Below are 13,191 nucleotides of genomic sequence, written 5' to 3'. Positions count from 1 at the left end.
GAAAGGAGGGGTTCAGTGGTGTTCTTCCTGAGCGACCCAATGACAGGGTACTCACAGCAGTGCCACGGTGTTCCTTGGGCCTCCATCACCTCTACACCCCATCTGCTTGCCAACCAATTGGGTGTTCTGCTCATGGTTCTACCATTCCCAGCAAGCCCTTTTCAAAGGGGTCCAGCATCAGCTTCAGTGCCAATCAGTTGCCTACATGTTAAGGCACCTGGAGCCTCAGACCTGAACTCCCGTTCTCTGGCATCTTTCTCCCACCAAGGGAGAGGGATGCTCCTTGGAGCTTTGAAATTAAGGTGGCTGGGGAAAGACCATCGCCAGCCTGAAGCAGGACACTGTTTCCCCTGCTTTGGATGCGAGGGCAGTGCCTGCAACGCTGCTATTGGCAGCCTCTGGAGTGACCGCCTGCCTGGTGAGCTCCCCACTGGCTCTCTCCCTCTCTTCCCCACCAGTTTCCAGTGGGGTTTTTAAATTTCCCATGGCAGTGGCATCAGCTGCCACAATTAATTGGCCACTGCCCTGCCCAGGAAGCAGCCGTTTGAAAAGGCAGCCTAATGCTGGCTCGCAGGGCTGTAGCTGCGGCTGCAGCTGCAGCTGCGGCTTTGCTCCCGAATGTAAGTTTACTGGGGCACAGGGGGCCTGCTTGTTCAGCTGAGGAATGCCTGGGGCTACCCCCAGCACCATTAGTGCCTGTGGGGTCTTCTTGCTGCCACGCTTCTACGTTTTTTGGAATCTTCTTCACTTTATGGAAAGTAGAGTATTTCTTCACACAAGATCAGATGGGGAAACTCTTCAACCTGTCATGACTCAAGGCAAAGACTAAAGTTAGAAAAGTGCTTATCAAGGAGCTTCTATTCACTGATGATGCTGCCCTTACAGCCCACAACAGAGACCTACTACAAGAACTCATGGATTGCCGTTCAAGAGCTTGTCAGTAGGACTGTGCAAAACTTCACTCGTTGTTTTGTTTCAACAATGTTTTGACTCATTTTGAACTCAAAACAGCAAAATCAAAATGAAACAAAGGGCTTTGAAACAGCCTCGAAACAAAATGAGGCTAGTCAAAATGTTTTGAAAGCTGAGCTAAGTTCATTTCCCCAGTGCAATCATCACGCTAGGGTTAGGAACTCAGCCCAGCTGGGCTAACTTCCTTTCCCCAGCCCAACCTAGTGCTGGGGAGGGAAACTGAGCAATCGGGCTCAGTTCCCTTCCCCAGGCCCAGGCAGCAGCACTGGCTTCCCTCCCTCATCTGGCAAGCAGATCAGGGGCCCTCAACCCTGGGAGGACTGCCACAGCCCCAGTAGCCCTCCTGGGGCTGGGCCCTGATCTGCCTGCCAGATGAGAGAGGCTGTTTCAGGCTTCCCCATCATAGCCAATGGGCGAAACATTGAAACAGCGTCAAAATAGCCTCACTGTTTTGACAAAGTGAAATGGAACAGCTGTTTAGACTCCAAATGAAATTTGGAAACAAACACTGTTCCGTCCAAACCTCAAAACTCAAGTTGAAAACGGAACAGTGCCATTTTGTACAGCCCTATTTGTCATTATTTGCTCTCACTATCAGCATAAAGAAAACAGTTGAACCAGGACGGGGAGTTTTACAAGATCCATCAATCGCCCTAAATGAGAACCAGCTAGAAGTAGTTCAAAAGTTCAGCTACCTAGGTTCTACAGTGACCACCAACCTGTCACTGGATGAAGAACATAATGTTTGTATTGGAAAGGCTGCTACCACATTCAGCAGACTAATTAAAAGAGCATGGAACAACCCAAAGCTTACCATCAAGACCAAAATGCTAGTGTGCAAAGCTTGCGTACTCAGCACTCTCATGTGTAGTGGGGAAACATGGGCAACTTATGTACTGTCTACTACAGACCACCCAACCAAGGGGAAGAGCTAGACCAGGAATTCTTAAGTCAGCTCATGGAGGTAGTTAGGTCAAAGGATGTGGTCATCGTAGGGGACCTGAACTTTCCAGACATCTACTGGGAAGAGTAGTCAGCCAGGTCTGACTGCTCACGTAGGTTTCTAGCCAGAATGCAGGACCTCCATCTAATAGGAGGTGCACAGCCTCACTAGGGGAGACTCCTTGTTGGACCTGGTGCTGGCCATGGGTGACGACCTGGTGAGGGGGCTGACAGTGCTCAACCACCTGGGCGACAGTGATCATCGTCTGCTGGAATTCACCATCCAGCGCAAGGTGGCAAAGTCCTACAGCAAGGCAGCAGCCCTAGATTTCAGGAGGGTGGACTTCACTGAGCTAAGGAGAATAGTCGGGGAAGCACTGAGGTCCCAGAGGGGAGGGGAGCCAGGTGTCCAAGAAGAGTGGTTGCTCCTTAAGAAGACGAACCTCCAAGCCCAAGGGAGGTAATCCCAACATGGATCAAAGAGGGCACGACAGCGCAAAAGCCCCCATGGCTCGCCAAAAGCATCCAGGAACATCTCTTAGCTAAAAAGGGATGCGCACACCCAATGGAAGGCAGGAGCCATCACGAGAGAGGATTATACTGCGGTTGTTCAGGGATGTAGGGGGGCAGTCAGCAAGGCCAAGGCGGAGATGGAACTGGGACTAGCATCCCGGATCAAGGACAACAAGAAGTCCTTTTTTAAATGCATAGGGGGCAAAAAGAAGGTTCTGGGTAACGTGGGGCCCCTGCAGGACACCCTAGGAAATTTGGTCGTCACACCAGACGACAAAGCCAACATATTTAGCTATTTCTTTGCCTCCATTTTCCTGAGCAGGGACCAGAACAGTCACCCTCCTCTAGTCTTCCCTCAGACCCCAGGGGAGGTACACCTAGCCCAAGGGTTAGTGAGGAACTAGTTAGGGAACTTCTGGAAGGACTGGATGTATTCAGATCAGCTGGTCTGGACGATCTCTACCCTAGAATACTGAGGGAATTGGCTGAGGTCATTTCAGGACCCCTGGCACAGCTTTATGAGCACTCGTGGTGCTGTGGTGTGGTGCCAGAGGACTAGAACAGGGCCAATGTGGTTCTCATCTTCAAAAAGGAGAGGAAGGAGGACCTGGGAAACTATAGGCCAGTTAGTCTTACCTCAAACCTTTTTGAGAAAATTTATTCTGGTGCATATCCACAAGGGGCCAGCAGAGGAGATTATGCTTAGGGGCAATCAACATGGATTCATTAGCGGCACCATACCTACAAGCTGGGGAACTCCCTTTTTGTCAGTACAGAGGCAGAAAAGGATGTTGGAGTCATCATTGATGCCAAGATGAACATGGGCTGGCAGTGTGAGGATGCAGTCAGGAAGGCCAGCCACACCTTGTCATGAATCCACAGATGCATCTCAAACAGATCCAAGAAAGTGATACTCCCCCTCTATGCAGCACTAGTCAGGCCACAGCTGGAGTACTGTGTCCAGTTCTGGGCGCCGCACTTCAGGACGGATGTGGACAACATGGAGAGGGTCCAGAGGAGGGCCACTCGCATGATCGGGGGCAGCAGGGCAGGCCCTACAAGGACAGGCTATGGGACCTGAACCTGTTCAGCCTCCACAAGAGAAGGCTCGGGGGATCTAGTGGCCTGTTACAAACTAGTCAGAGGGGACCAGCAGGCACTGGGGAAGTCCCTGTTCCCCCGAGCACTACCAGGAGTGGCCAGGAATAGCAGTCACAAGCTAGCAGAGGGTAGATTCAGGCTAGATATCAGGAGGTGCTACTTCACTGTCAGGACGGCTAGGATCTGAAACCACCTTCCAAGAGAAGTGGTGCTGGCTCCTACCCTGGGGTTTTTAAGAGGAGGCTAGATGAACACCTTGCTGGGGTTGTTTGACCCCAGTACTCTTTCCTGCCATAACAGGAGGTCGGACTCGATGATCTGCTCAGGTCCCTTCCAACTCTAGAAACTATGAAACATGAAGAGAAAAGGTTAAACAGCTTTGCCTATGCTGTTTACACCACATACTCAACATCAAATGATAAGATAAAGTTACCAGTGCAGAGGTTCTTCAAAGGGCAAATTTACCAAGTGTGACAGCCCTACTCAGAGAAGATTGTGCTGCCTAGGCCATCTGAGTAGATTGGAAGATGGACGTATACCCAAGGACATGCTGTACGGAGAATTATTGGAGGGAACGAACAACAGGATGCCCCAAGCTTTGCTATAAAGACACATTCAAGTGAGATATGAAGGCATTTGGAATTGATCCTGGCCAATGGGAAACATTGGCAACTGATTGGAACAAGTAGTGTCATCGTCTCCACCATGGCATTAAAGTACACAACAGGAATTGGCTTCGACAGCTTGAAGAGAAAAGTCTATAGGAAGCAAGCAGCTCCCAAACCACCCAACTCTTATGCAACCCCTTCCACAGAACATTTGCAATGACTTACACAGAACATACAAATCTCGGGCTGGACTATTCAGTTACATGAGACATTGCAAACCATTTATGTCATAGGCTGCAATTTCCACCATCTCTCGCAGACAAAAGGATGCTATAAATGATCCCATGCTTTTTTAAAAATGCTTATTCGTTTCAGACTAGTACCCAGAAACTTATACGGCTTTGCAGCCACACTCAACATGAATGTAGTCTGATATTCATTCAGGACCAACCTAATTTCATATTTTCCAGGTTATTGAATAACTGAAATAGACTTGATTTTATATATCAGTTTATCAACTTGTGCCTAAAGGACTCAAGTCTTCCCTAAAAGCAACTTCAAATGCACAAGCATCCTTATCCATGATTCAAAGCCTAGAGCTAGCCACCAGAGCCCCACAAATGAACAGCTCATGAAGAACAAAAATGCTTCCAATGGAAGGCTCCTTGTAGGAATGTTACAGTATGTAACAGAGCACAGGGTGTGCTCTGTTGCTGCTGCCCATGCCTCTAGGAGTAAGGCAGCCTGCAGCTGTTGCAATACCCGATTTAGGCACAGGTGCCTGACTGGGAATAGGGACCAACTGTTCATGAATGCTGCGTGTCCCCAGAGGCTTGGGGGGCATGGTGAGCTCCCACAGATGGTGGCGGTGCTGTTGGCAGTGGAAGCATGTCGGTGGCAAGCAAAGAGCTCCTGCAGGTGGGTGCAGCACTGTCGGTGGGGGGGGGGGGGGAGCGAGCACTGACCAGCGGTGACCACCCACAGATGCCACCGGCAGCATCAGCAGCAGCCAGCAGCGATCACAGACTGCCTGCAGATGCCCCTGGCAGTGTCGACAGTGGGGGGGTGGGGGTGAGCAGTGACCGCCCTGCAGGTGCCACCAGCAGTGTCAGTGGTGCTTTATCACAGGGGGTGTACTGCCATGCTCAGGGGGTGCCTGTGCACCCCCTGTGCATCACCAGTGCAACTGTTCCTTATAAGAGCAGGAGCCTGAGCAGCAAGGCCAGCAGTCTGCTGCTTGCAGCTGGGAGAACACCACCTGGCTGGAGCTTGTGGCAGAATGCCGGGCTTGCGATTCCGGCACTGCTTGGGGAGCCATGGGCTTTGCAGAGCGGGCGAGCGCGCGGCTTGTGGGGCGGGATTGGAGGTGGCTTTATAACCGCCCTTGAGGTTCGCCAAGCTGGCGCAAGTAGATGACTTGGAGTAAGTTGTTAGTTTCTTTGTAATAAGTCTATAGGATGTCCGTTGGTTCACGAGGTTTCGGAGCTAGCCCTTGCGTTCCAACACTGGAACCAGTCCAATGCTAGGTGCGGCTGCCAGCTCCTTAAGTCCCAGAACTGGTCAATGGCTCACTGAAATGGGATGTTAGTAGTAGAAGTTATTACAGAGCAGATATAAGATAAAACAAAAGGTTTTATTCACTCACCTGGCCTCACCCTCTTATGAATAAGAGAGGAGGCCAGCTGGAATGAAGTTGCAGTAAATATAAGTATAGAGAGCATAGATATGCTGTCTAAGCTATGAAGAGAGGCAGTCGAGAAGTGGAGTCTCCGATGTTTCTTCAGTTACAGTATGCCGGATACAAAGGGGGTCTGTTGGTTCACGGGGTTCCAGAGCAAGCCCTTGCGTGTCAACACTGGAACCAGTCCAATGCTAGGTGCGGCTGCCTGCTCCTTAAGTCCCAGAACTGGTCAACAGCTCATAAATGGGATGATGAATACAAAACTGTAACACGGTGAATCGTTGTCGATTGTCGGATTTTCGAGGCCTTGGTTTTTGCTGGGATACGCCCAGGCGGGGAGGCTGAGAACTGGCTGCAGGGTGATCAGGCCTACAGGATCGTCCAGTTGTCGTCTCTGCTACTTCCTGCCTCTTTGCCTCTTTTATAGATGTTGGTTGGACTGCTTCTGTGACACTAACTATGATATAAGCTAAGCATGCAGGGATAGGATAGTTTCTTTTACACAGTAATTGCTAGGCAGATTTTCTACATAAGTTTCGTTTCTGCAAAAATGACACTTCTAGATAAGAAATGAAATTTACAGAATGTGCATATGTAGCTTAATGCCAGCGGAGAAAAGTACAAAGCGCTCATTTTGATTAACAGTCAAGACTTTAAGGTTACATAAATGTGAGAGTGCCGCACGGCAGTTATACAGAAAAAAAAATAAAACAGTTACAGAGCTGCTGCTTGTGACACCTTGGAGGTAAGGGCAGGAGTTATGGTGTTGGCTGGAGGCTCCTAGTTCTAGGGCATGACTTAAAACTAACCTGCTGGGGCTGATTGGTGTGATGTGACTGCCAGTGGCAGGGCAGTCTCCAGGAAATGCCACACCTGGGGCCTCCCCAGGGGAGGGCGAGTATGAGGCACCAGAAAGCCTCAGCCCCTGCTGCCTTGCAGGTGACGCCGTGGAGGGGAAAGGCTAGGGGAGCACACCCCAAAGAACAAAGCAATGGCCCAGACTCACCATGAGTTTTGAAGTGGGGTCCTGGCCAGGTGAAGGGGCCAGAGACGGGCCCAGCTTCACAGTGTGATCTGAGGCTGCGCTAAGGGAGCTGGGAGTAAGGCTCCAGGAAGGTGGGGCCCTGAGCCTACATGGATCTATGTGAGAAACTCCTAAGGTGAAGGGACAAGAGGAGTTTGTGCTCAGTGTAGGGTAGGGGATAAGACCCAGCGTACGGAGGGGGAATGGGGCTTGGAGCCCAGAGTGGGGTTTGGAGCCCTGAATGGGAATGGGGCTTGGAGCTCAGACTTGCTAGGGGCTACAGCCTAGACCTGGGATGAGGCTTGGAACCCTGAATGGGTAGAGGCTGGGAGCCCAGAAGTGGGATGGGACTTGGAGCTCTGAGTGAAGAACAACAGAGAGTCCAGTGAGAAAGCACTGGGACTATGAGCTCCAGGGGGCAGTTCCGTGTGAGACTCTAGAGCTTGGGTCCCAGTGTATGACACTAGAAGAACATGGAGACCATCTGCAAGGCATGGGACATAGTATAGGGATGTTTGGAGCCGTCTAACAAGTTAGTCTAAGTTGTGTAGATTAAACTGATAAGCAAGTGAACATAAATTCAGGTTTGATTCCAGAAATGCAGCTACATGCCTGCAGTGCCCCAGGCCAGAAGACAGGGCACACTAGAGCGTGCTTCCCTGGTCAGCTGGAGCAGACAACTTGAATCTGGAGGGGAGTTGGGATAGAAGTTCAATAAACTGATTTAACCTAAATGAGCTCAGTCTGATACTACACCCATCCAGGTTTATCTTTAACTGGTTTTGGCCATTTTGAAAGTGGTTTATGTGCATTGAACTTCTATTATGTTACAGATTTGAACAGTTTTCCAATACTTCTACTGGTTTATGTGTAATTTCTGTCCCTAGCTAGAGTTTGGAGACTTTCAAGGTCAGGGAACACAATTTATACCTTCCAGCCTTATAGGAGGACAGACAGAACACAAATGTTGCAGCCCTTTGAGATCTTATCACTAATGTGTGACTGGCATATGATGTGACAGGAAGGTAGGCATGTCAAAGTAAAAGGCCAACTCAACTCTATTATGGACACTGGTTCTGCAAATTGGATATGAGAGAATTTTACTGTAAAAATGTTCTTAGCACAAGCAGCAAAACGGCTGTGCATTTTCTAGTTTTCTGTTTTCTGTTTTTTTTTGTTTCTTTTGAAATGTTATCTGTTGATAGCAGTAGCTGGTATATGACAAATAATCTAGCAGGGAAATTTTGATCTTCGACTCATTCAGAACTGAGATATTTTTGGAAAATATCTCATGTTATCAAATGGGACTCTGAACTTTCAATAGAAACTGATTTTAGAAAAATGTAGTGATAAGGTAGGAAGGCAATCAGCAGGACTCGTGGGGGGATGCAGACTGTGGGTAAAAGATTCTGAATCCACTGGAATCCCCAGGAATGATGTGAAGGCCACGTATGCTCAATTCCTTCTTAATGGTGTCATATTAAGGGTGGGAGCAAATCACACCTTTTATCTGGATATGTCAACTTCAGTTGAAGAATGAGAGTTTGAGTTTCAAGCCTTCCCTTTTTTAATTTCTGTTTATAGTGAAATTATTTATAGAGAGAAAAAAAACTAAAAAACCCAAACAAGTAACTGGAAATGCTGGTTAACAGTTATTGCTAGAAGTGGGAGCAAATTGATTGGCCTCCATAGTATTGTGCTTTAGTTTGCTGATATATGACTTCAGCTTTTTCATTTACAGTGGTGGAGCAAGAAATACATTTGCTAAAAAAAATGTGCCTAAGTTATGCAGATTATATTTGAACCAGCTGCTTTTTTTATTTTAACAGTAGGAGGAAGAAAGATCTGGAAAAGTCAGACATCATGGCTTCAGATGCAAGTCACATGCTGGAAGCGGCCCTAGAGCAGATGGATGGCATTATTGCAGGTAGGATTATTTTTGAGCCACCTAATTTTTGCGGGGGGAGGGAAGGGGGTGGGCACAGCATCTGACCTAAAAACACCAAATGTTACTAGCTGCAATTTACTCTGAAAGCACTAAGAGATCAAAGTGCTTGGTGCCTCATATAGTTAAGCACTTTTTGTTGATTAGTCTCTTTCTTTCAAGAAACACACCCTTTTTAATGAGAAACAACGAGGAAAACTTTGTGTCTGCAGGATTACTTTCAGAGATTTCATAGGTTTTATAGACATTAGGCTGGAAGGGACCTTGTAAGATCATCAGGTCCAGCCCGCTGCCCAAGGGGCAGGAAGTCAGCTAGGGTCAAGGATCCCAGCAAGATAAGCATCCAAGTGTTTCTTAAAAGTGTCCAGGGCAGGTGCTTGCACCATCTCTGGGGAGAGTCTCTTTCAGGGTTTGGGGGCTCGATCACTAAAGAAGTTTTTCCTCATGTCCAGCATCAAATGGTCTTGCAGGAGTCTGTGACCATTTGACCTTGTCAACCCATGAGGTGCTCTGCTGAACAGGCACTCCCCCAGATCCTGATGCACACCCCTTATATACTTATAGGCTGTCACCACGTCACCCCTGAGCCTGTGCTTCTCCAGGCTGAAGAGTTCCATAACTCACAGCCTCTCTTCATAAGGCCTGTTCTCTTGCCCTCTGATCATGTGCGTGGTGCTCCTCGGGTTCTTTCAAGCTTTTCCACACCCTTCCTAAATTATGGAGCTTTCCCTGGATACTTGGGAGGAGAAGGCAAGGGAGGGAGGTTGCCTTCTGCTGGATTGGCAGGGGCAGGTAGATTGGAACTCCCCCTCCCCCCGGGTGAGAAGCTCCAACCTACTGTCCCCCTGACTGCAGTGGGGTTGAGAGAATCCCAAAATGACATCCCTCCCTGCCTTCTCCTCCGATCCAGAGACAGCAGCTGCAGATTGCTGTGCTGCAGCCAGAGCAGACAGAAGTTAATTAAGTCACTCCATTTAGGAGTGGCTTCATTTGAACCCTCATACAGTGTACAGTCAGAGAGCTCTGCAGCTGAGCTTTTCTATTTGGGCACAACTTAGAGCAATTTCAAGGGGCCAGTCACATGACAAATGTAATTTCTGTCTGTGCTGTTAGTGGCCTTCAGGTTTGCACTGACACCCATCACCATGTCTGACCACATTCCCAAAATAAGTATCTGTGCAGGTCCATGTCTTACCCTCTGCACAATGGGATAGCACTTGATGCAGCTCTCAATGTGTAGCAGCACCCACTCAGTAGCTCATTCTCCCTAGTGCCCGGGAGGATGACTCCAGCCTCTGGCACATCAGTTATTAGTTTCTTCCCTGCTTCCCAGTAATAGGTTTAGATCTCAAAATGGAGCCTCAAAATGTTGTTATCCCCAGCAAGAAGTATATACATATCCAGGTTTTGTTTTTTATTGTGAAAAATCTGAGATAGCCACAAACATCCACTTTGTTCTGCTCCTTTATAACTTTATGTAAAACATGTAAGTATGATAATTTCTTTAATTAAAAAATTATGCTGTATAGAGTGCAACACAAAATATAGTTTTAACTAGTAATAGATCACTGAGATCCTATTTTTCACATTTTAATATACCATAAAACATGCAAGCAAAATGTTTCCTTCCTCTTTCTCCCAACCTGTCTTGCTTAAAATGAGAATACAAATATTTGATTCCAAAGACTCAGTTTCTAAAGAACAAACATTTTTCTAAACAAAGCAAGCTTAAGGCAGTTTTATCTTTGATAACAATTTTAAATGCATATTTCTTGAGTGTCAGCATAAGCTTGTAAATTGCTTTTGAAAATGGAATTCATGCACCCAAATCACATAGGTACTACTGAACATTTTACATTATATACGGCTTCCAAGTTGGAACTTCAACAGTTCAGGCAGGTGGATGATTTTTATTTTTATTTTCCTTGCTTTAAAAAAATAAAAAGGAAAAATGAACCAAGCAGACCCAGAACATATATTAATTTAATTTAGATGACATCATCCAAGATTGGCAAGTGTTATTGTGTTTGGGGGTTTTTTGAGCGGGAGATTGGCAGAGAAGTAAAGTTGTTTATGACTAGCATGGGCTTTAAGGGATGTCATTCCTAAGAATTTTGTCAGCTACAGCAGTCCATATTCTGTAATTAATTGTAGATGCTTCCTGACATAACTCAAATTCTCTGAAGTCCCCTACTGTGAACTCTAGGCAAGATGATATATATCTTCTAGGTCACTGAGTGATATAGATGTTTTGTTTAATGAAGTTTCCAGTCGTATGTAGAGAAGGAGCTCACTTTAAATAACTTCTACAATCTTGTTTCTGAGAGGGCCTTTAGCATGATAGAATTTATTGTCCTTTTCATGCCTGTGTGGAGTCGCATTGCTATTCAGTGAGCCTTTCCAAATGACAGTTGTGCCTTTTATTCAGGAAATGACTGTTTATAGATATAAGTGTATATGCTACTGAGTTAGATGAGACAAGGCTGGATTAAATTAGATGACATATACATATGCATTATATGCACATATGTCAGTGTACCTAGAACTTTTAGGGGTTTACTACTGGTCAGTAAGTAATGAGATTTTAATACTGGGGTTTTGATTGTGCCAGTTGATGCTTTTTTTCCTCCCTTCACTTGGTTGTCACAGTACTGGAGATGGGAATAGAACAGGAAAGAAAAGCAAATAGCACACAGACTCTTACACACTACACAGCAGACTGAGCATCCTGCTCACAGCTATTTTGCAGCAGTGTTGGTGTTTATGCTCTGGAAATTTAACTAATAAACATTTGGGCATGCTTATGGGTTCATTGAGTTCTTTTCTACCATGCAGAGAGGGGTGGTGAACAAAACAAAAATATCTTGGAGGGAGATCATTTTTGTAAGGGTTTTACATTGCTCAAATTTTGTCTCAAGTCTGTTAACGTTCTGGTTAATTTGCAGTTATAAAGTTAAAAATTAATGATTGCCATTGAGAATACATCTTTTTTTTTTCTTGAATAAAATCTCAAGAAACCATAAATCAAAGTAAAGTTTTAATTTTTAACCTATATATCAATGCTTTTCTATATAGGTAATAGTTTCCACTATTGTTAGGGAAATTTGGTGCGCTTACCTGGAAACAGCCAACCAATCCACCGCTTGATGATTTGGAGATCATACTTGTCTACCTTCAGAATTTGGACCACACAGAAAAGCACCTCCACACTTTCCCTTTGCAAATAGCATGGGCCTCACCATGGTTCTGCATCTCATTTCTTTTCCCACTGTGACATGGAAACCTTATTCTTTGAATATAGGTTACAGAGCAACATAGATTCTGACCCTGTGTCTCTTAGTGCTTTCAGAGTAAGCCCCCATATTTTTTATTGTAAAAACCTGCAATTGACCATGTCCCTGAAGCAGGTTATAGATTGTGTAGAACCAGAAACTCCATACATAACCAAATGGTATAGGTTCATTTTGAATTGGCAACATGAAGAAGAGGGAGGTGGGTCCTTCTGCTACCCTTAGATATTTGGTGGGGAATATACTAAAATTGTGTGCTTGTTGTTAGAAGTATATTTTTATCTTTTAACTATCTCTTAATGGGCCTTTTCCTTTAATTTTTAAGGAACATTCTTCGATACTTTAAATAAATTGGATGCTTATCTTGCTGGGATCCTATGACCCCAGCTGACTTCCTGCCCTTCGGGCAGGGGGCTGGACTTGGTGATCTTCTGAGGTCCCTTCCAGCCCTAATGTCTATGAGATTTATGAAATTTATAATAATAATTGTTTAGGAACCTAATGGCCCTGTCACCATAATATCCAAGCACTTTTGCAGTCTTTAATGTCCTTACTAAAGCATGCCTGTGATGTAGAGGAGATATGCCTATTATTGCCATGTTACACTTGGGAAACTTGACCATGGAGATGGACATTTGCAGTAAGGCAGGGAATTTAATTCAAGTAGAGATAGCGTCCTAACCATTAGACCATCCTTCCTATGATCAGGATACAGGACTGGTTGAAAATGTTGGTAAACTTGAGAAACAATATCCTGAACTAGTCAAATGCAGCACTAAAACATGGGAAACAGGCTGCCCCCATTAAGAGAAAATCTTTATCATTTTGAAATCCTCTCTACTTGTGTTAGAAAAATGGATATAGCTTTCTTTTAATGTTACTGATGTCTATATAATCTTGGACAAACTAAAATGTTTAGTGCTAGATGCAGGTGAAGTGATTTTGTTAGTTGAGAGCAAAATGAAGTATGTCATTTGGCCACTCTACAAGTATAACCTTCCATAACTTTTGCAATGTCCTTTTCCCCCATAGCAGTCTGATTCAGAGAACAAGCATCTTATCTGACGCCTGAGCATGGATTCAGGTTATTATGCTTGATTCAGAATAGCAACCTG

At 45.8% G+C, this 13,191-nt stretch overlaps 1 protein-coding gene across 9 annotated transcripts in view; it reads left to right on the top strand.

Moving 5' to 3' along the window:
• Positions 1-13,191, top strand: part of PPFIBP2 (PPFIB scaffold protein 2) — a 205,714-nt gene that overhangs the window by 55,746 nt on the left and 136,777 nt on the right. For all 9 annotated transcript variants that reach the window (XM_090032754.1, XM_090032755.1, XM_090032752.1 and 6 more), the window contains exon 2: positions 8,671-8,768. In XM_090032754.1, coding sequence (XP_089888880.1) covers positions 8,705-8,768 — 64 coding nt within the window. In that variant the 5' untranslated portion in view covers positions 8,671-8,704. The remainder of the gene's footprint in view (positions 1-8,670; positions 8,769-13,191) is intronic.

The sequence above is a fragment of the Crocodylus siamensis genome, chromosome 2 (genome assembly GCF_052110815.1).
Source record: "Crocodylus siamensis isolate JL-2025a chromosome 2, ASM5211081v1, whole genome shotgun sequence".
Classification (NCBI taxonomy): domain Eukaryota; kingdom Metazoa; phylum Chordata; order Crocodylia; family Crocodylidae; genus Crocodylus; species Crocodylus siamensis.
The sequence above is the reverse complement of the archived record's forward strand: the minus strand, read 5'-3'. Positions and strand labels throughout refer to the sequence as shown.